The sequence below is a fragment of the Myxine glutinosa genome, chromosome 8 (assembly GCF_964187855.1).
Source record: "Myxine glutinosa chromosome 8, kmMyxGlut1.1, whole genome shotgun sequence".
Classification (NCBI taxonomy): Eukaryota; Metazoa; Chordata; class Myxini; order Myxiniformes; family Myxinidae; genus Myxine; species Myxine glutinosa.
In genome coordinates, this window is record NC_136268.1 from 63,111,137 (window position 1) to 63,133,367 (window position 22,231).

At 44.4% G+C, this 22,231-nt stretch overlaps 1 protein-coding gene across 7 annotated transcripts in view; it reads left to right on the forward strand.

Moving 5' to 3' along the window:
- The window catches only part of LOC137432534 (angiomotin-like protein 1), a 92,782-nt gene that overhangs the window by 33,940 nt on the left and 36,611 nt on the right, over positions 1-22,231 (forward strand). For 4 of the 7 annotated variants that reach the window (XM_068124557.2, XM_068124555.2, XM_068124559.2 and 1 more), the window contains 2 exons: positions 8,287-8,594; positions 8,709-8,866. In XM_068124557.2, coding sequence (XP_067980658.1) covers positions 8,334-8,594; positions 8,709-8,866 — 419 coding nt within the window. In that variant the 5' untranslated portion in view covers positions 8,287-8,333. Of the gene's footprint in view, positions 1-8,283; positions 8,595-8,708; positions 8,867-22,231 lie in introns of all 7 variants that reach the window. The other 3 variants (XM_078783332.1, XM_078783330.1, XM_068124556.2) reach the window with 1 other exon arrangement.

A 22,231-nucleotide genomic window follows, 5' to 3' on the forward strand; every position in this document is an offset into this window, starting at 1 on the left:
ATGTCTGCAGAGAGTGAGGAGGCTGCAGACTGCCGATCTGAGGGATGAGGAATGGAGCGGCAGAGAGTGGAGTCATCAGCAAAGAGACAGAGAGGATTTTCAAGAGAGTCGGAGAGATCATTGACACAACAACAACAACAACATGCATTTTAAGGCCATTTTCCCTGCTAGAGTGGGGGTTAGCCTTGAGGTCCCCATGACAATCTTCTCCATTTTGCCCTATTTTCTGCATCTCTCCTTGTTTAACCCCCTTGCAAGCATTTCTTCTTCCACCATCTTTAGCCAAGTCTTTCTCGGTCTTCCCCGTCCTCTACTTCCTTCTACATTCATTTCCATCACTCTTCTCAACCAGTCACTTTCATCCTTCCTCAACACATGACCAAACCATCTCAACCTGTTCCTCTTCACAGCATCCATCACAGGCTCTATTCCTATCATCTTCGCAAATCTTCATTTGTCTTCCTCTCTGTCAACGATACTCCGCGCATCCACCGAACCATTCGCGTTTCCACCCTTTCCAGCCTTTGTTGCTGCTCTACATTCATGACCCATGTCTCGCTCCCATAAATCATAACACTTCTCACACATGCAGCATACACCTTTTCCCTTCAGCTTCAACGACACTCCCCTCCTCATCAGCACGCCACTCAGTTCCCGAAACTTCTTCCATGCACATCTCACTCTAGCAACCGTTGCCGAGTCTGATCCACCTTCTCCATTCAGCATGTCTCCGAGGTAGCAAAATGTTTTCACACCTTCCAGCTTCATGCCGTCTCCAAGATCCAACTCAACATTTCCTCCATCTGCAGCTCCCTCTGTGCACACCTTACATTTGAATGTAGCTGCCACACTGGTTAATGACCCTCTCAGACCACAACATTTTTGATGAACCCACTCAGCGCACATTGTACATTGAATGGAGTTCACTCCAACACCCTTCCTGCACACAGCACATGGCCACTTCCCAGTTCTTTCCACCTCACCACATGCTTTACCACTTGCCATCACCTTCGTCTTTCCTATATTCACCTTCGGACCTTTTGTCTCCATACATTCCTTCCACTTGTTCATCTTTTCCTTCAGTCCATCCATACTTTCCGCAATCAACACCAGATCATCTGCATACAACAACTTCCACGGTAAACCCTCCTTTACGTTCTGAGCCAGCACCTCCATCATAGCTACAAATAGTAGTGGACTTAGTACCGACCCCTGGTGCACTCCCACCTTCACATCAAACTCACCACTTTACTCGTCCTTCGTCCTTACAGCTGTGCGCGCTCTTTTGTACATTGCCATCACTACTCTGATCAACCATTCCTCCACTCCTAACTTCCTCAATACCCATGTCAATACTTTGCGTGTTAACCCTATCGAATGCTTTCTCCAGATCAACAAACCCAAGAAACAACTTCTTCCTCTTCTCCATGTACTTCTCCTGCAACTGCCTCACAATAAAGAGCGCATCTGTCGTTCCTCTTCCTGGCATAAATCCAAACTGCATTTCATCGATCGTCACCTTCTTCCTTATCCTCCTCTCCAACACCCTTTCCAATACCTTCATTCCATGCTCCAATAACTTTATCGCTCGGTACGAGCCACACTCCAGAGGGTCGCCTTTCCCCGTGTGTCGAGGGACGAGGGTACTCAGTTCCTAATCCACTGGAATGCGGCCTTCTTTCACCACCAGATTACAGATCTCTGTCATTCTCTTCACACCCCCAACTTCCTGCTGCCTTCAACATATCTCCCTACAACTCCCGTCGGCCCTCCCGCTTTTCTTCTCTTCATTGCTTTTATCACTTCCTCAACTTCCTTCTCAGTTATCTTCTCTGCCGGTCCTAAAACTGGGTTACTCTCTATGTTGCCATCCCATTCATTCTCTGTATTCAACAGCATTTCCATATATCTTTTCCATCTTCCTTTAATTCCATCTGGGTCCACAACGATTTGTCCCACTTCATCCTTCAAGCAACTCACCCCCATCACATCACACCTCTCTTTCGCTATCTGCTTTTCAATCCTGAATACCGCTTTCTGACCCTCTTCCGAATCCAAGCGTTCTCCGAACATTTTCCAACATGCCTCCTGCGCCTTTGCTACCTCTTTCTTTGCAGCCTTCTTGGCTGCCTTATAACTTTCATGCTTTGCTTTTTCTGCTCCCGTACCCTTCGCCTTCTGCCACTCCTTGAACTTCTTTTCTCGTCATTCCTCTTTCCAACTTCATCATCCCACCACCATGTTTCCGAGTGCCTCGGTGGTCCTTTTGGCCATCCACATACCTCACCAACGGCTCCCAACAGACTATCTTTCATTGACATCCAACCACGTTCAAGCTCAATCACATCATCCTCTACCCTACTCAGCCTCTCTTTTAATGCCTCCCTTACTGTCACCTCTTTCAACCTCCACACCTTCATTCTCGGTTGGTACTTCATCCGCCGAGCTCTCCTCGCACCTTTCGCCCTTATGTCGCAGACAACCAAGTGGTGCTGTGAAACAGCCTCCTCCCTCGGGATCACCTTTGTGTCCCGGAGGTGCCCCCTATCTCGCCTACGCACCATCAGGTAGTCAGTCAACGGTTGTCGTCGACCCACCTGACGTGTATGTAACAAGCTTATTATCCCCTTTCTGGAACTGAGTATTACAAATCAACAAATCAGCTCCATCAGCAAACTCCAAAATCCTTTCACCTTCTCCATTTCTCACACCATATCCGTAACCCCCATGAACTCCCTCTAAACCGTCCATACTCCTTCCCACATGTCCATTTAGGTCTCCTCCTACCACAACAACTTCCTCATCTTTCACGTTTTCTATCAGCTTCTCTATTGCACACCAGAACTTGTCCTCTTCATCGCTCCGACCAACCTGCGGAGCATATCCCGAGATGACGTTCACCAAGAGCTTTCCAATCATCATTTTCACCATCATCAACCTGTCACTCACTCTCGTCACACTCACCACACTGTCTACAAACTCCTCAGAAAACAGGACACCAACACCATTCATGCCCTCCGGTCACCCATGCCACACAAACTTGTATTTCTGTCCCTGCCTACCCTTCACCATTCTCACACCACTTCTCTTCCATCTCGTCTCTTGCACACAACATATGTCCACTCTTCTTCTGACCAATACTTCCACCACTTCACCTGATCTCCCTGTCATTGTCCCTACATTCCATGTCCCAAACCTCAGAAACCGATCTCCACTTCGGGCTGTACCCTGCTCATATGTCGTGGTAATTGTCATGGTTCTCTTTTTGAGGCAATGTTTTTATGGCCGGATGCCCTTCCTGACGCCAACCCTCTTAGTCGCCTCTTACGACACGCAGGGATACGGTGTACCTATTCTAAACAGGGTACACACCGGGAGAGATCATTGATGAAGACCAGAAAAAGCACTGGGCCCAGAACACTGCCTTGGGGAACTCCAGCCTGAACAGGAAGAGGAGATGAGAGAAACCCATTCAGGGCCACACGTTGACTACGACTAGAGAGGAAGTCCGCCAGCCATGCGTGGATATTTCCATGGATACTTGTATTTCTATGGATACAAGTAGCTCCAAATACTGGAATTTTTAAAGTGATTTTTCACCATTGGGAGATAGGGCCAAAAACTATCTATAGCAGGATATCTCAAAAAGTTATGGAAGGATTTGGACGATACTTGGTGGAGAGGTTGGGTGTGTGACAAGGACTAATCAATTCGATTTTAGTGAAGATCGGAATCTGGATTCGGATACGATAATTATTTAATTATTAAGTGATTCTTCGCCATTGAGAGATAGGGCTAGAAGCGATATATAACATGATACTTAAATAAGTTATGGACGAGTTATGACTAAACTAGGTGAATTGGTTAGGTGACAAGAACAAGCCAATTAGATTTTTGGCTCGGGTCCGAATCCAGATCCAGCCTATCAGTGGGATACAAAACATAAACTGTTCAGCCTGGTGGAGGTATTCGCTCTGCCGAGTTCCGTTCTAGTTACCCTCGCCAGAGGAGAGGGTATTGCATTTGAGTCCGTTTGTCTGTCTGTTTGTTTGTCTGCACAGAATAAATATGATTTTCTCTGCAACCGTTGGTCCGATTGACAGGAAATTGCCACCAAAGGTGCAACTCCACCAGTATAATTTTTTTAAATGATAATTTTGACGTCATAGGTCACGTGGCATGGGCGCCATCTTGGAAAAACCGGAAATATTTGCACCTCTATATCTCCGAAAGCACTGCATAGAAAAAATTGAAACATGGCTCATTCTAAACAACTCTCCATGTGGAATAATATCTGTTAATAATGATGTCATAGGAGCCTCCATTATGACATCATAATTCGACAAGTACAAAACTTTATCCGATCAAGATGAAATTTCTTGAGCGTCATATTGGGATAAATTGGTGGAGAAAAAAGATGACCATCAGTCACGTGGTGCAGCCGCCATATTTGTGTTAACACAAAAGCCTTAAAAACCACTGAAAACACATCCTGGTGATGGTTTGCAATCTCTGATTGCTCTTTATTGTTTGTCGATGTTTTCTTTCTTTTTCCCATGCTGTTCATGGGAATGTTGTAGACTGTTCGTCTCAATACCCTAACTTTTGAAAATATCGGTCATAGAACACCTAGCCCTACGAGCGCCAACATTTTGTCGCCTTTCAAAGTCAGACAAGTTTCTCATTTTGGCAAATTGCATCTCTATAAATCTGAAACAGAAAAGGGCATTTATTATACTTGCATAAACTTTGCAATATTTGTTACACCAATAAACATTATAAATTACATAAAGCAAGTTGCTGTTGGCTGCTATCTCCACACGTGGGTTGGTTTTTGGAGATGAAGCAGAGACCTAACAGGTCTCAAATATCTGCGTGCGGGAAAACAAAAAGGTATATTCAAATCTCATCTGGAAAGATAGTCAATATGCAAGCATACTCACCTTTGACCTTTTTGGATTGTTTGAATGAAGGCTCGGCTATTTAAACTGTCACCCTGGTGTTAAACAGGCAAAGTGCTTCATCAATGTGTGTGCCATCCCTCAAATGGATGTTAAACTGGGTGTCCCATTTGCCAGCATTGGTTGGTGGATGTTAAATATCCCATGGTGTCCTTCCTGAAGAGTCGGCGATCTATTGCCTGGACCTTGAACAAATTACAAATTGTTGCCCCGACTAACTGCTTTGAAGGCAAGAGCAAACAACCCAGAATATAACCCGTGCCAAGAAACTGCTTTGGCAGTACCACGACTGTAAAGAGTATGGGACAATTTATTGGGGCAGCTTAGGTAGTGGATGGGGACATGCCGGATAAAAGCACCAAAATTTTATCAGGCAATCTTCAGGGTCCCAGCTATGATTCTATATCCGGCGCCAAGCGATACGACCACTCTTATCTGAATTTTTTTATTATTTGTGAAAAAAAATTTTGAAAAATTTTGAAACATTTTTTTTTTGGGGTTTTTGGAAAAGAAATGTTTTTATTGCAGAAATGAGAATCTTTTCCGATCATTTTGGTGTAATTGTTTTTAAAATTGAACATCTAGAAGTATTTTAAAACAATATTTGAAAATTAGGTGTCTTGGGTGCATTTCCTCAATTTTTTTTAAACGTTCTAATTAACGTAGAAACATGAAATGAACGTCATTTTAACGGGCTCGGGACAGCGCGTTCAATGCCGTTGGTTTCAGCGCTCTAACCTAATTAGGAAAAATATTATGCCCGAAAAACCTGAAAGTCGGAGCCTGCCCTTAACACATACGAAAATCAAGAAAAATGGATACTCTTTCAGACCGTGCGTATATTCACCCAACATGGTGCAAAATTACTTCTCGGCTAAGCTACTTCTTACATCGGCAGCTGCATAGTTCGAAATTACATGGACATGTGAAGCATGTCCTTCTATCTGCAGTCTGATGAATGACGTGATCTGCCAACTTGGGGCCCTTGTGTGTCACTTGGGGCTCTCTGCTCACGCTTCTTGGTCTTCTTGCAGTTGTAAAGGATGACCTGTGAAGCTGTGAGACAGGCCTGTGAATCCGCTGTGTCCTGGTCTTTCAGATCAGCCCCTTTCATCAGCATGGTTATCAGGGATTTGAGTTGGGTTGGGACAGCCTTCTGCTGGCAGTCACTGGGGAAGGCACCATCAAAGTTGAACCCGCTTGAGCTGAAGATTTCATTTCGTACAATCCTGGCAGCTTTCGCCAAAATCAGAGCATCTCCCTCAAAGTCCTGTTTGAACGCCTGCTTCAGCATTTCCTGCATTCCTTGTTCACACATGAATATCACTTGTTTCCCATCACTTTGCTCTTGGGCGTGGGGGAAGTGATTCAAAACTTGCTCCTTGAAACAGCCCTTGTTGATGTCACTGGTAATACCAAAGTCTGCAAGGCGCTTCTCGTAGAGGTGCCTCAATGAGGCCAACTTGAAGCAAAATGTACCTTCTTCTATCTCGTTTTCAATGTGTGTGAGGAGTTCTACGAAAACTCTTGCTTTGAACTTCTTCACATTCGCAGGTTCATCCTTGGAAGTTTCTCTTTGTCTCACTAGAGACCGATGACGATTCCGAAGACCAACGAGGCAAGCCAGATGATACTTTGCTTCCAGGGCAATAAGGTCACCGGCTCCTTCAATCCTGTCCATTAACTCTGTCTCTTGCAGATCGCTGGCCATAAACATGACGTTATCATCTGCGCCTCGAGTTCTAAATTCATGCAGGAGTCCATCTTGCTTAGTGCAAAATATGCAGATGGTCTTGTCGAGCGATTGGCGCGGCCGCCGGCGCCTGCCTTCAGTAGTGCCACTTTCAGGGGTAACATCTCTCTCCCTCTTTCTTGCTCTTTCCAGTCTGTTTGCATTGAACTGTGAATGACAGGATTTGTGCCACTGTGCACGATTCCTGATGAGGTCATCCACAGTGATATCACTGCCGAAATGCAGCGGCACCGGCAACGAGTTCAGTTCTCTGAAGTGAGCCACATTTTCTAGGAATGATGCATAGGCCGCTGGTGCTGATGTGTCTGCTCCACGTGCATTCAAGGGGCAGCGCAGGGATTCAGGTGTAGTTTGTTGGCAAATTATGCACTGTGTCCATTCCATCTTCATGAAGTCGAGCCCTCGAAACCTGCAACACAAGGAAACACAATACAAGGAAAATTGCAACATATAGCAACATATAGCAGATATAATTTCAACATATAGCAGATTTAATATAATATGCATGTAATTAAATAAAAATATATAAATGTCTATTGTGCATGCATCTTGCTGTTCGGATCGTTTGGTGCCGGTTCTAGAATTGAAGCTTAGATGCTGAGGAAATGCACCCGAGACACCTAATTTTCAAATATTGTTTTAAAATACTTCTAGATGTTCGATTTTAAAAACAATTACACCAAAATGATCGGAAAAGATTCTCATTTCTGCAATAAAAACATTTCTTTTCCAAAAACCCCCAAAAAAAAAAATTCCAAAATTTTCAAAAAAAAAATTCACAAATAATAAAACATTTCAAATAAGAGTGGTCGTATCGCTTGGCGCCGGTTATAGACTCATAGCTGGGACCCTGAAGATTGCCTGATAACAGTTTGGTGCTTTTATCCGGCATGTCCCCATCCCTTTGAAATTCGGTGCTAAGCTGCCCCACTAATTGGGACATCATATCATCATCATTTAAATATCTTGGCGTGCTTTTTTTGGGACCTAATTTGATCGATTAAAGCAACATTTTGTTAATTTATTTTAATGATGTTGAGAGCAGAGTCCTTGTTTTCAAGTGTTTTGAGGTCTCATAATTCATTCTGTGGATTGCTCTTAAGGTTCATTTCTCAGAGACAAACCAAATCTAATTTTGATTCATCGTTGCATGTATGCACATGTATCTGCATGTGTTTTGCAGTGTAGTCATTGAAATGGTTTGTCTTTAAGGGAAACTTTGATAAAATCATGACAAAAAGTTTGTTTTCTTAGCAATTATCTTATCAGAATTTTGTCAAAGGATGTTCTTTTACTGAAAGTCTGGAGTGTACTTTCAGCTGACTCGTTAAGCCAAAAATATACCTTCCATGGCATGTTTGGCAGAAGAATAAATTTGGTATGAGTGGGCTTTTCATGCGCTTTGCGTGAGTCCCTAAAAGCTATTACCTGGCCATAAACCAAACTAGGCTTGTTGTGTTTTCTCAATAAAATTTAATTTTTTGACTTTTGCTGGAAAGTATTTTATGCAAAATATAAATGGATACTCACTCTTTATCTTGTGTCGTTCTTCATTGTGTCTCTACCCAGCAGTGGAGGATCAAGGTTTACTAGACAGACATCTGCATGCCACCTGCAACATGAAGTCATCCAACGAGGGTGCTGGAGGTGTGCTTCAACGGCTTTTGCAGGAGAAGTTGCGCATTGCTGGTCCTGCCGAACAACGCAGCTTGCTCACCCTCCAACACCAAGCTGCGGGGGCTGTGGTACAGGGTGTCACTGGGGTTGCCTCGCAGACATCCACTGTGCCATCCACCACCATACAGCCCGTACTTGCATCTGAACCGTCGGTGTCTTCTAATGAAAGTTTGGCTTATGAGTCCCGCCAAGTAGCAAGACAGGTGAGGGTCAAGGTTATTGGGACTTGAACTTAGAATTAGATATTATAATTACTGTAGCTTGGTAAGTTATTAGCTGCAAAAGAGGGGAGGAAAATATTCCACCTTTGTTTATAGGAGCCACAAGGCCAAGAACATCAAGGAGGGGAGAGTTTGGAGAAACAGTCACAGTGGGGAGCCGCTGCTCCTACTCCAGCACTACTTCAGGAGGAATTGCCTTCATACGAAGAGGCAAAAGCACACTCGCAGCTCTACGGAGGTTTTTCAACTGCAAGGTATGGCACATGATTTCATACCACAGAACTGTATTTAGTGATGGAGCTTTAAATGTCCTGATGATACCAGGTAATATTATTATTACCCTCGCCAGAGGAGAGGGTATTGCATTTGAGTCTGTTTGTCTGTCTGTCTGTTTGTTTGTTTGTCCGCACAGAATAAATATGATTTTCTCTGCAACCCTTGGTCCGATTGACAGGAAATTTTCACCATAGGTGCAACTCCACCTGTATAATTTTAAAATTATAATTATGATGTCATATGTCACGTGGTATGGCCGCCATCTTGGAAAAACCTAAGAACTTTGCACCTCTATCTCCAAAAGCGCTGCATAGAAAAAATAAATTGAGACATGGCCCATTCAAAACAACTCTCCAGTCTCCATGTGGAATAACATGTGTTAATGATGATGTCATAGGTGCCTCCATTATGACGTCATAATTCAACAAGTACAAAACTTCATCCGATCAAGATGAAATTTCTTGAGCGTCATCTTGGGATAAATTGGTGGAGAAAAAAAATAATGACGTCATTGATCACGTGGTTCGGCCGCCATATTTGTTTTTAACACAAAAGCCTTAAAAACCACTGAAAACACATCCTGGTGAGGGTCTGCAAGCTCTGCTCTTTCTTGTTTTGTAATGAAATTGAGCAACTTCGCTGAGCTGAATTAGTTAGTTTGAGAAAATGGCACGAGTGCAAGAAAGCTCTTCAGAAAATATTTTTAATGCATACTGTTACATATTTATGTGAATGTATGTGAATTACCATTCAGGTCTTTGCTTATCCGTGTGTAGTATATTAAGTTGTTGTGTAGTTGTTGTGGTTGGAGGGTCAGGAGCCCTTCTGAGGGAGTGGCCGGAAACGGAAGTGACCGGAAACGGAAGAGGAAAAGACACGAGGAAAAAAAGGACGAGTATTATTCTTCCTCGCCCCGCTCCGACAAAAGGTGGGATCGATCGACCTTGCGCTGCGTGAAACAGCGGCGTTCCGAAGCCTGTCTGGCGAGAGGAATTACCGGAACGTGTACCGGCCCGGTGGAGACGTCAAGTTGACGTGGGGCCGTGCATCGAACCCGCGTCTGGCCTCGTTCGCGGCACCGTCCGAACAGACGCGTGCGGGTCGCACGTTGGGGCCTAACGCGCCTTGCAAGCGGCGTGGGGGTGGCTTGCTCTACCGTATCCGCTTCGCGTGGCCACGAGGGGCTGCAGCCTCGGTGCCTGGTACGATACCTGCCCGGTGGAAAAACGTCCACCCGGGGTTCGTTCTACCGCCCGAGTGCGGTGACGGCGACCATCATCTTGGTCAGGAGGGGCCCAGAGACATTGTGCGGGACCGAGACCAAAAGGGTGTCGTGAGTACTCACCGGGACACACGTATATAAGATGGCCATCTTACTCATAGGAAAGTGCTTGTGAATTGGGAATTGTTGATGGTTGTATATGGTTGATTGCTCGGGGAAAATCTCCGTGGTTGTGTCATTGCAATTGTATGGTCATTCCCATTGAAATATATCCTTGAACGTCAGTTGTCTCCTGGGGTGAAATTCATATGGATTGCGTGGCGAAAGCGCATATTTAATACAGCTTTCTGGCGAAGTTCCTCTCACGGTCCGGGGGTCACCGAGACCAGGTATTCACCGAGGGGACCACGTAACAATACTAAAGAAGTCAAAAAAATTTTACGTACGTTTTCTCCTGCTTTATACGTTATACTTAAAAAAATTATTGACGGAAGTAAAATTTCTTAATTTTTCAGTAGATATCGATTTTTAAAAACTTCATTTCAGTAATAAAGCTGCCGGCATGATAGCGTATGGTCTCGGATGTGAGGAGATGGCTGACAGACTGAATTATTTCTTTTCAGCCAATCAGCCAGCTCTTTATAGTTTGCTGCTTTTGCTTATTGCCATTATGTCAATGGCAGGCATTGTTATATTGAACTAAAACAAAATGGATTATGGCATTAAACACTGGGGAAATGGAAATGACTGAAGAGAGAAATATAAGCTGGTTTTATGATCACATGGGACACCAAAACGTTTCAGATTTTTAGATGAAAACTCCTGTGTACATGTGTACAGTCACGTGAAAAATTAAGTACACCCCATGTAAAGTTTTGACTTTTTCAACATATTTCAACATACAGCTATTTGATCTTCATTTCAACAATATTGATAGATAAAGGTGATATAATATAACAAATATCATGAAACATTTACATTTTGTAGTCCATTGTATAATTTTAATAAACATAAATGCAAATTTCGCATGTGGAAAAAGTAAGTACACCCCAACATTTATCACTACTTCAAATACCTAAAATTAGAATAAGGTGCACCAGCTCAGGTGCAAATGATTGGAACATCGTTCGAGAGGATCTTGGAGGAACCTGTCTTATTTAAACCTCAGACATTTAGTTTGGTTTGCTCTTTGTTGTTGGTGTGCGGCATCACCATGCCTAGATCCAAAGAACTCTCTGAGGCCGTCAGAAAGAAGGTTATAGATGCCTACAAGTCTGGGAAGGGATGTAAAAAGATCTCCAAACAATTTGAAATCAATCATTCGACTGTCCGGAAGATCATCGACAAGTGGAGAAGATTCCAAACAAAAGCCAACTTGTTCAGGCCAGGCTGCCCCAGCAAATTCAGCCCTAGAGCAGACCGCAAGATGCTGAAAGAAGTCTCTAAGAAGCCCAGAATGTCATCACGGGACCTACAGGTAGCTCTTGCCACTGTTGATGTCAAAGTGCACGAGTCTACCATTAGAAAGAGGCTGCACAAATTTGATCTACATGGGAGGTGTGCCAGGAGGAAACCTTTGCTGTCCAGAAAGAACATCAGGACAAGACTAAAGTTTGCCAATGAACACCTAGGCAAAGACCCGCACTTCTGGAACAATGTGCTATGGACAGATGAGTCAAAGGTAGAGCTATTTGGCCACAGTACCAGAAGACATGTTTGGCGAAAACCAAAGACTGCATTTGACCGGAAGAACCTGATACCAACTGTAAAGCATGGTGGTGGAAATATTATGGTTTGGGGCAGCTTTGCTGCATCAGGGCCTGGGCAGCTCACCATCATAGAATCCACTATGAATTCTTCATTGTACCAGAGGGTGCTTGAGGATAATGTGAGGCCATCTGTCGGAAAGTTGAAGCTCAACTGAAGGTGGACCTTGCAACATGACACTGACCCTAAACATACCAGTAAATCCACCAAGGAATGGCTGAAAAGAAAGAAATGGAGGGTTCTGGAATGGCCAGGTCAAAGCCCGGATCTAAATCCCATCGAGATGTTGTGAGCGGATTTGAAACGAGCTGTGCATGCAAGAAACCCCTCAAACATCGCACAGCTGAAATAATTCTGCATGGAGGAGTGGGCAAAAATTTCTCCCAGTCGATGTCAGAGACTGGTAGACAGTTATAAGAAACGCCTACTTGAGGTTTTTTCTGCCAAAGGGGGCAATACCACCTATTAGAGCCAAGGGTGTACTTACTTTTTCCACATGCGAAATTTGCATTTATGTTTATTTAAATTATACAATGGACTACAAAATGTAAATGTTTCATGATATTTGTTATATTATATCACTTTTATCTATCAGTATTGTTGAAATGAAGATCAAATAAGCTGTATGTTGAAATATGCTGAAAAAGTCAAAACTTTACATGGGGTGTACTTACTTTTTTCACATGACTATCTATACTCGTGGGGTATGCTGACACATTGTGGAAGCAATAACAAACCGTGCTTCATAGGTACGTACATAATAAATTGAAGTTTTATGATTATAGGCAAGCATCACCGACCAACCTCCTGCTCGATATCAATTTAGGTTATTTATTTATTAATGTTACACCTTGTTATGTTATGTTATGTTATGTTATGTTACATGTTATGTTATGTTATGTTTAGCGGTTCGGGTGCCGGCTTGGGATCCTAGAATCCTGGGTTCGAATCCCAGTCAATCGCTGAATTAACACCAGGGGGGTTGACTCAGCCTGTCATCCTTCCGAGGTCGGCAAATTGAGTTCACTGGTAATTCCCTGGGTGTCGCAAGAGGTGACTAACAGGGATGGCGGCAGGAAGGGCATCCGGCCATAAAACATTGCTTCAAAAAGGGGACCATGATGCCCGAAAAAGGCCAACCCCTGCTCTGCGGGGAAAAATGGCCTCCAAAGGTGGTTCTTTCTATTTATTTATGTTATGAACGCATTTGTTATTATTATTACACACTTTTATTACATACTTTTATTTAACTTCATCTGAACTTTGTTTGTCCCGTTTCAAATCTTTGAGCCGTTCATTTTCTCGGTTCCGTACGTCATAGAGAGCTGAAATTTGGCCCACAGTCCTGTTTTCTGGTACATTTTCATTTATCAAAATTTAATAAATAAATTTTAAAAATGTAAAATATAAAAATATATAAAAAAGGTTTAAAACTTTAAAAAAGAAAGTGTGTAGCCCGAAAACATGTTTTTTCATTTACTTGTTTTTTACGTAAATTTTAATTGAGATTTTTATTTCACAGTTTCCAGTTATATAAATTAGTTTTCAAATGCTAGATATTGATTGAGGTTTTTATTTTTTTTACAGACGCGTTGACGGTTTTCTACGTAAATCCTCATTCATGGATGTTTTTTCTTTTTTTTCATTTAAGACATTATTGTCATGTTTACTTAACAGTTTACAGTTATATAAATTACAATTTTCAAATGCTAGATTTGATTATTTATTTATTTTTACATATGTGCTTACGGTTTTTTACGTAAATTTTCATTTACAGACGTCTGCCGGCATTAGTTGGTGGATGTTAAAGATCCCACAGTGTCTCACAAAGAGTACGTAAGGTGTCATCGGTACCATGAACAAATTACACATTCCTGCCCGAACCTAGGTCTAACATCGGGCTTGGCCAGCTAGTTCATGAAAGACTTGGGCCAAGCTTCCCACTGGCCAACCCCACAAGAACGTGGAAATAATTGTGGCCATTAAACAATAATAAGAAATTGAGAAAGCATGCTGTTTGACCACAATCGTCTCGCCACAGGATCCACTGTGTCATGGCTGAGAGGATGGATAGCATACCTGCAGAAGAGATGGGAAAACCTATGTAGGAGAGAAAGTAGGCCATTGTGAAAATATTCAGACAGAGCGTTAGGCAGGACAGACAGACAGTGATGAAAACATAATTTCCATCCTTCGGTGGCGGAGGTAGCAATGGCGGCAGGTGTATTTACTCTGGCAGTGCTGCATGTTATAGATTTTCCGCACAGTTTTTATTTTTCATAAAAGCCTTCTCCAGGACAAAGAACACTATAACTAATCATTGTTAAATAGGGCAGCATTAAGCGAGGTATTACTGTATATAGAGGGTCATCATTTGGTGGATCATATCCCACACAGTCAATATATATAATTATATATATATATATATATATATATATATATATATATATATATATATATATATATACATATATATATATATGTGGGGAACAAACTCCTTGATCGTAACAGAAGTTCACCAACAGATTGAGAATGACGAATCTTTATTAAATACCAATTAATACAGATCTGGAGGAAACGGAGACGTCTACAGCACGAACCACCGTCATGCCATGTCCACCTTCCTGAAAACACATTGATTCACAGTTCAGTTATATAGGGACACGCTTTATCAGAGGATCTCCGAGAGGACAAAGGAACTGCCGAGCCCCCACCGTCATCAGTCCTTTCATCTTGGGGGAGTGAAGCACGCACCGTCAGGATCCGGACCAGATGTGGTTTCAAGGCTCCGAGGTGACAGAAAATATAACTCACCGAAGGGGGATTGCATTCTTGGTCCTGATAAGACCATAAAGTGTATGAGGGCGTTCTGATGAGTTCCAGGTGTTGAATGTACCTTCCAGTTCACATTTCTCATTTAAACTTAAATTCAAAGCATATTTATCGTAACTCAAGCGTCACTGTGATTATACAAAATATAGTTAATGTTTTAACAGTTTATCAAAAGGTTTATGTCTACGATCCAAGCATCCTACGTAAAGTTTCACATTCCACGCGCATATAATCCGTTTTCCTGCCCGCGGCTCGAGGCGCCGTCTGCGGAGAAGGGAGAGAGTTTACAACTAGGCTTATCTAGCCTTCAAGGGGCGCACGTATACAACGAGGCCATCTGTTCAGCACAGATGAAGCGAGTATTTTCTCATTTTAAACTATAGCAAGGCGAAAACCCTTTATTAACTTATGAAATAGCATTTTTAAACAGCATTTAAAACATAACATATTAGTCAAACGACATCTATAACAGAGCATTAAGCAGTAACAAATCTGCGACCTGACATCCCTTCCTCTTGTCTCGTCGAGACAAAGTATCTCAAGAGACAACATGCCGCATCGGGCTTTATTGAAAGACAATCGTGTAATGCGGGTATCTCCCAAGGGCATACCGTGCGCCCATAGCGCCTCGCCCGTGCATTTGGGGAACGTGTCGTGTGGTGCGTGCTTGGAACCTGAGGGCTCAGAACATGAAAGTCCATTAACGTTTCGGATCCACAACGAAGGCGTCTGGTCCAGATGAGGTTCTGCCCCGCCAGGGGGCCAACAACCTCCCCTGCGGAACTTGCTCCCCCCACCCTTTGCAGACGCGGTCCTTGCAGATCTTCGAAGTTAATCAACGATCATGCCCATGAGATCTCTCACGTGCTGCTGTTCTGGGGAATACATAATGTTGTCAGTATCTTGTGTCTCATCTTCCTGGTCAGGGTACAGAGCGTTAAAATCCGAATCACTTGAAGCATCTGAACTTAGAACTTTTGAAGCAAAGAGAGGGACTTCCTTTATGTCAAAGTCTCCCATGGACGCCTGGTCGGCTTGCGGGTCTAGGATATCCACGTCGGGTCCCTCGACTGCCAGACCCAGCGTCGCAATCAGATCCATAGTTGGGTCGGAAGGGGGTGTACAGCTGTGAGCTTGTAATACATAAGAGGCGTTAGCCAGTACACGCAAGGGGTTTACAGCACAAGTATCACAGTCATCACAAACATCAATACAGGCAGCAGCCAGTTCCCACATGGGATTTTCAACACAAGTATCACAGTCATCACAAAAATCAATACAATTTTCTGGAGCGCCGGTCACATCTGCCTTGTTGAAGGACCCATTCAGGTCGACGGCCTCTGTGGTCAGAACCATTGTCGTTGTCGGCGGCTTCTTCACTTTCCATCCTGTAAAGTACTTTCTCATACAGAGGAGGACTAAAGATTTCATTAGTGCCCCCCAAATTACTACCCCGATTATCACGGCCAGTGCGGTCAATAACCACTTCACTATGGTGCCCGTCCATCCCCGGAACCAGTCAGTGAGCCAGATAAATTTATAAGAGTTCTCGCGCGCGATCCGATCGATCGTCAGGGCGTGGCTAGTTTCCCTTAGTCTCACTATTGCGGCTGACACTCCTTCGGATGGATCAGGTATGTAAGTGCAACATTTTCCCTCTATTATTCCGCATACCCCTCCTTTCTCTGCCAGGAGCATGTCCAAAGCCACCCGATTCTGCATCACCATTGTACGCATGTGAATTACCGTGTCCAATAGTATGTCATGAGCCCGTAGCGGTGTCGTTTGCCACCTTTTCTAGGGCCAAAGCCAATTTATCTATCCGGAAGCTGTTCATGGCTGTGCCCGCACCTGGGAAGAAGAAACCTAACACCTTTTCCCATAGGCTCCCGTGTAGTTTAGTGGTTCCATCTTCGTTCATGACTGACCTCTTATGTCGCCTGTCCAAGGACTTTGGGTCTAGCTCATCCAGTATCTCAACGTCAGGAAGGACTGAACCAAGATAACATGTGCCCCCTCAATTATTTGGTAAATAGGGGTAAGCCTTGTCGCCGCATATAAACATTGTCCCATGGGGTGGGACCAGGTGGGTGGATAAGCACTGGAGTCCCTTTATCACCCCATTAATCCTACTAACCCCCCTAGAGAATGTTATAGCCGTTATGTTGTGGTTGTGTTTATCTTGCAGTACTATTCGTAATGTAATCCCCGAGCTCCCTTGTCCCAGCTTCCCGGGGAGAGTGTAGGCGCATTCTGATTCTCCCATACGCAAGTGGCCGGAACCCTGGAGGCAGACCGTCCCTTTCTGTGGTTTGACCCAGACGGGGGCAGGCCTCTCGGCCACATGGGCAATCATTGACGGGCGATAATTAAATTGTCGATTGCAACTCTTGCCGTTGCCAACCCCTTCTCTTTCCAGCGTGGTGACTAAACATGGGGAATCTATAGGTTGTGAGCAAAGGTCGTTGAGGGACAGAGGTAGCACTATCATGTGTATTCCTGTGGTGCCTGCTTGGGGAAAGTGCATGCACGACCAGCAGTGTGTCCTATTTTGAATTGTTGCCACCTCCCTTGCCACTTTCCAATATGTGTTTTCACCCTTCTTTGGGGCCTTATCCTGGGGTTGCGGCGTGAGTATGTATTCGATGCATGGTGTGTATTTAGTTTCGCCACTGGCCGCGCCAGGGGTCCAGACGCTGCACCGGACCTGCATAGTCATGCCTTTCTCTAGGCGTGTGCGTGTTTGTAGCTTAAAATCAGGGGTTCCCCATTTGTATCCTGGTTGGGCCAAGGTCTTAATGCTAGCTTGCCCGTCTTCCCGGAACTCTCGTTGCTTTCGTAGTACAATGCCAACGCGTCCAGGCCCTGCCGACAGTGCTAGCCATCTTACGCTTACCCAATTTGTGTGCAGGGCTTTCTGTTCGAAACATGGTAGTGATACTCTTTGTCCCCATGTTACGGTGAGGTGTCGGGTTTCGTTTTCGCATCTATTGGAATCGGAGCTTCCCCTAGCTGCTGTCGCTATCAATAGTATCGTACCTATGATTAGGCCCATCCTTACTGTGGTTGCTGTGGTGTAGTGTCTGGTGCTTGTATGGCCAACTTACAGTGCGTGGCGTGGATCCACGAGGTCTTGCCCTCGCAAAAGACAGCCGTTGGTGTAGTCAGCAATACCTGGACTGGTCCCTTCCACCTTGGTTCCAAGGCGTTCTTGCGGGTGAAGTGCTCCACGAACACCTGGTCTTTTTCCTCTGGTGGAACACCTGGTCACCAATTTCCTAATCCACTTTTTTCCAAGTGGATCCAATTTTATCCAATATTCGATTTTAAATTCAATCCAATTTTCTCTAATCCTTCTCTCAGCATCCCATTTGCCTGTTTCCTACATCAATAATAAATAAAAATAAAAATTAAACGAAAATTATTTCAGCTAGAGTTTCAACTAGAATTACCACAAACAAACCACCATTAACCTCCATTAACACAAACAAACCACCATTAACCTCCATGAACCTCCCCCTATTATTTATTTATTTTCACGAATAAACAAATAATAGAAATAACCTGGTCTAATTCCAATTCCAATTCTGGTCAGTTCTGGTGTCTGGTCACACACAATGTTTTTCTCACCCACTGTGATTCGCTCAAAATAGATTCTCACTGTTATGTCTGAAATTCGTCTCATGAAAACCCATTCAAGAGTCCGGTGTAACAAACAGACAAACACATAGACACGCTGAAGACCCCAGGGTACCCATCAAACAAGCTTGTCCCCAGATCAACAAAACAAAATTTGTAACTTACTCAATTTTTTCTTTTCAATTGTCATCCCAATTGTCATTCCCTGTGCAAATTAGAACACTCCGGACTATGTCAACAACTGAACTTCCAAGACAACAACGATAACACACACCACCTGTCATTCACAGTAGACAACTGCATCTCCTTTCTCTCATTCATCCAAAGCAAAATTGATGACATCTACAACAGCTCAATCACCACAACCCGCTCTATCCTGACAAACTGCATCACTGAAATAAAATCCTGGCTTCAGATCAACAACAACCAACAACGACCTCAACCACCCATAACTCTGCCCTCAACATTGATGGTTTCCCAGTATCCACCTTCCCTCACATCCGGAATCTTGGCATCATCATTGACCAAACCCTCTCCTTTGACAAATACACTAAACAGATCATAAAGACAGCCTGCTTTCACCTTAAAACATCGCCCGTCTCCGTCCATCCCTCTTCTCCATGGCTGCAGAAACCCTCATCCACGCTTTCATCACCTCCGAATCCATCTCCACCGCCTCTTACACTTAAACAGATCACAATTACTCACTCATACACTGTTGCATCATCGAAGCTGACTACTCCCTTCTGAGACCTGCGCTTTCCGATGTTTAATCCACTAATCTGCCACGTCCTCCACTACCGGCAACTCTCCCTCGGCGAGCTTACACTGCCATATTTCCATTACCTATAGCTTATTTATGCTATATTTCACACCTTACCTCCATGGGACAATGACGCCTGAGCACTCAATTAGCCCTCCATAGGATCGTACCACTGACTTACAATCAGACAGACAGACAGACAAATAACAGAGGCATGTCACCAGCCTCAGCACAGGACATCACCTCTCCAGACAGGCACAATATAATCCACAGTATCGAAATGCCAACTTCTACCTGGAGCCTCGCAAAGCCAAAGTCGGGCATGTTCACTGCATTTCACGCAATTGCAACCTCCAACCACACGGGGTGTTCCACCCTGCTCCATGCTCCATGCATGCTCCAAGCTCCACCAAGCTCCATGCTCCATGCATGCTCCAAGCTCCACCAAGCTCCATGCTCCATGCATGCATGCTCCACCATGCAACCCGATCTGTACTTGGTGCGCCCCCCATAATCAGCAAGTTATAATAACCACAATACACCTGGGTACCCACCTCTTGATACCACAACTTAATCCATGTTACTTGCATCTCTTTGCATCCTCCCAAATGTCCTGCATTTAACATGACTATCCCCAGAGCTCGATCAAACACGTCACTGTACTCGGCCCGGTTAAATTAAATTCAAAGCATACTGTACCTGACGCTTCCGGTCGGCACCGGAAATCTGTTTATTTCTTGAGTCCCCTGAATCGAGACGTCAACGACAACCACAACAACAAAAACAGAACTCGATATTCTCTGTTCACTAATTACGTACATGATTTCAGTTTTAACCAACAATATATGCCCTTTCTTTCCAGATTTAAGTTCTATATCCTGCCGTTAAAGCAACACCCAGTAGACTGACTCAGCCTGTCGTTCTTCCAAGGTTAGTGAATTACCTCTGACCTCTTTCCCTTGCATATCTCGAACAAAGGTCAAATAAACTTCAAAAGGTCAAACTTCAAACGGAGAAAGGTGGTACAAACGTCGAATTGGGGTAACCAGCGCTTTCATCCCACAAATAATACAAGTCCGGCGACATTCCGCCCCTGCAAGAACTCCACATCCGGACAGACAAACGACCATTATTGAGGCTCCACATTGCAAAATGCTAACACCCTACGAATCAAACAACCGTCAACAATCCGCCCAGGAACTTCTGTGGGAGACGTGCTCTACCATGCAGCACCCTTACTACCTGGTGCACACCTTTCGCACATCCCTCCTCGTTCGCACACTTCATCAACACACCTCCTCGCGCCCGCTCCCCCTGCACTCTCCTGCGCGCACACACAACTGCAGCCCCCAGTGCCCACCCAGAGTGCCCAATCTGCGACCCACAATCTTCTCGGGGCACACACCTCCTCCTTGAAATCCACGCCTCGGAAATATAACTCCACATACAGACACAGCAATGAAACCACAACCTCCGCTCTCCCTTCAGATCAAAGGTGTGTATTTCGCACCTCTACCATGACATTTCACACCATGACATAATTTCACACCAGCAAACTGTAATCTTTCTCATTACACGACCCATTGACTCCCAAGGTCACATCGGCCTCAGGGATATACTCGTACAATCCACAAGTCACCAATACACAATATAATCGTTAATCGCATAATTCCTGCCATTAAATTCTAGAAACCCTTTGCCAACCATTCACGGACCTCCCACCGTGCGGGGCACATCCTTTTTGAGTAGGCAGGTTATCACCTGCACTCTGAGCAAACTCCGTATTCTAAATTCAACTTCTGAATTCAGTTGAATTGACTGAATTCTTCAATCTGCCATTGAATGAACTCTTCAATTCAAGTCAAACACACATTTCGATTCAAATTCTGAATTTAGTTCAACAAATTCCGAATTTCTGCCCGACTGCCACTCGAAAGACAAAGGCAGCCCATCTTGTAACCATCTCCAAGAAACCGCTTCATATCAACGTTCCTCCGAGTGCTCTCCTGACCCGATTTATATCAAATCGCTCCCAAACACTCCCAAACAAATGAAAATCCGGACTCAGTTAAGGACCTCACCTGGTCCCTCGGATAGACGCTAAAATCGACATTCCCGGCCTGGATTTCCCGCACGTCAAGCAGACCACTTACAAAGCTTCATACCGAAACCCTCTGCTTTGCATATGTCATACAGACAAATACATTGGCCAGATACACACGTCAATTAATATCCCAATATACATTCATTCCTCATTCGTATACCAGTGAGTCTCCCAGACTTCGCGCGAACATCAGATCGACTCAAATCATGCCCCTCCTCCAGCCACTCCCATGTACAATCTTTGTTCATTCATATTACGTCTCTCATTCAAGGAAAAAGGATTTTTGGGACGGGTTGGACGGGGTGGGTTGAGGTGGAAAGGGTATGGCAGGGCGGGGGGTGTTGGGGTGTTGCCTAGAGCCCCGGGACTGAGCTCAGGTCTTGGGGGGGTGGGGGGTCTTGGTCCGGATCTTGGACCAGAGGCATCAGCCGCTGATTTGCTTGTTTAACTACCTCCCTAATTGTTTTGTCCTGAACCTTGTCTGCTTGTTTCTTTTGGCCCTGAAGCTTCAGTACTTCCCCTGCCAAGCTAGCCTGTCTTGAGGCCGCCAGTCGCTTCATCCCTTCCTTTTCCCACCACCCATACACCTTCCAATAATCGGTTGGGAAGTGTTTCCTTTCCTTTTCTAGCTTATCCAAAGCTCCGTACAGCACTTCCAATTTGTCAAGTGCAAACGATCCCTCCTCTGGCCAGGGATTACTTAAATCTTTAGTTAAAACAGCCCAGTCCTTTCCTGGTCTTACCGCGGCAAAATGATGCCTCTTAAACATGAAAGATGCCGGGGTTCCCTTGAGGGGTTCCCCTTCTTTCGTTAGCTTGCTTCCCATCTTATTGCTCTGGGCTGATCCTTCCTGGAAAGTTCTTGGCCACCGGCGCAGCTTTATGGCTGTCCGACCTCACATTTCCCCCTCCTCCTTGTTAACTGTAACGTTATCCTTACTGATATCCTGCGCAAATTCTACCCTTAGCGTTACCCGTTACCCTCTTAACGTTATCCTGGTGAATTTAACAAAGGC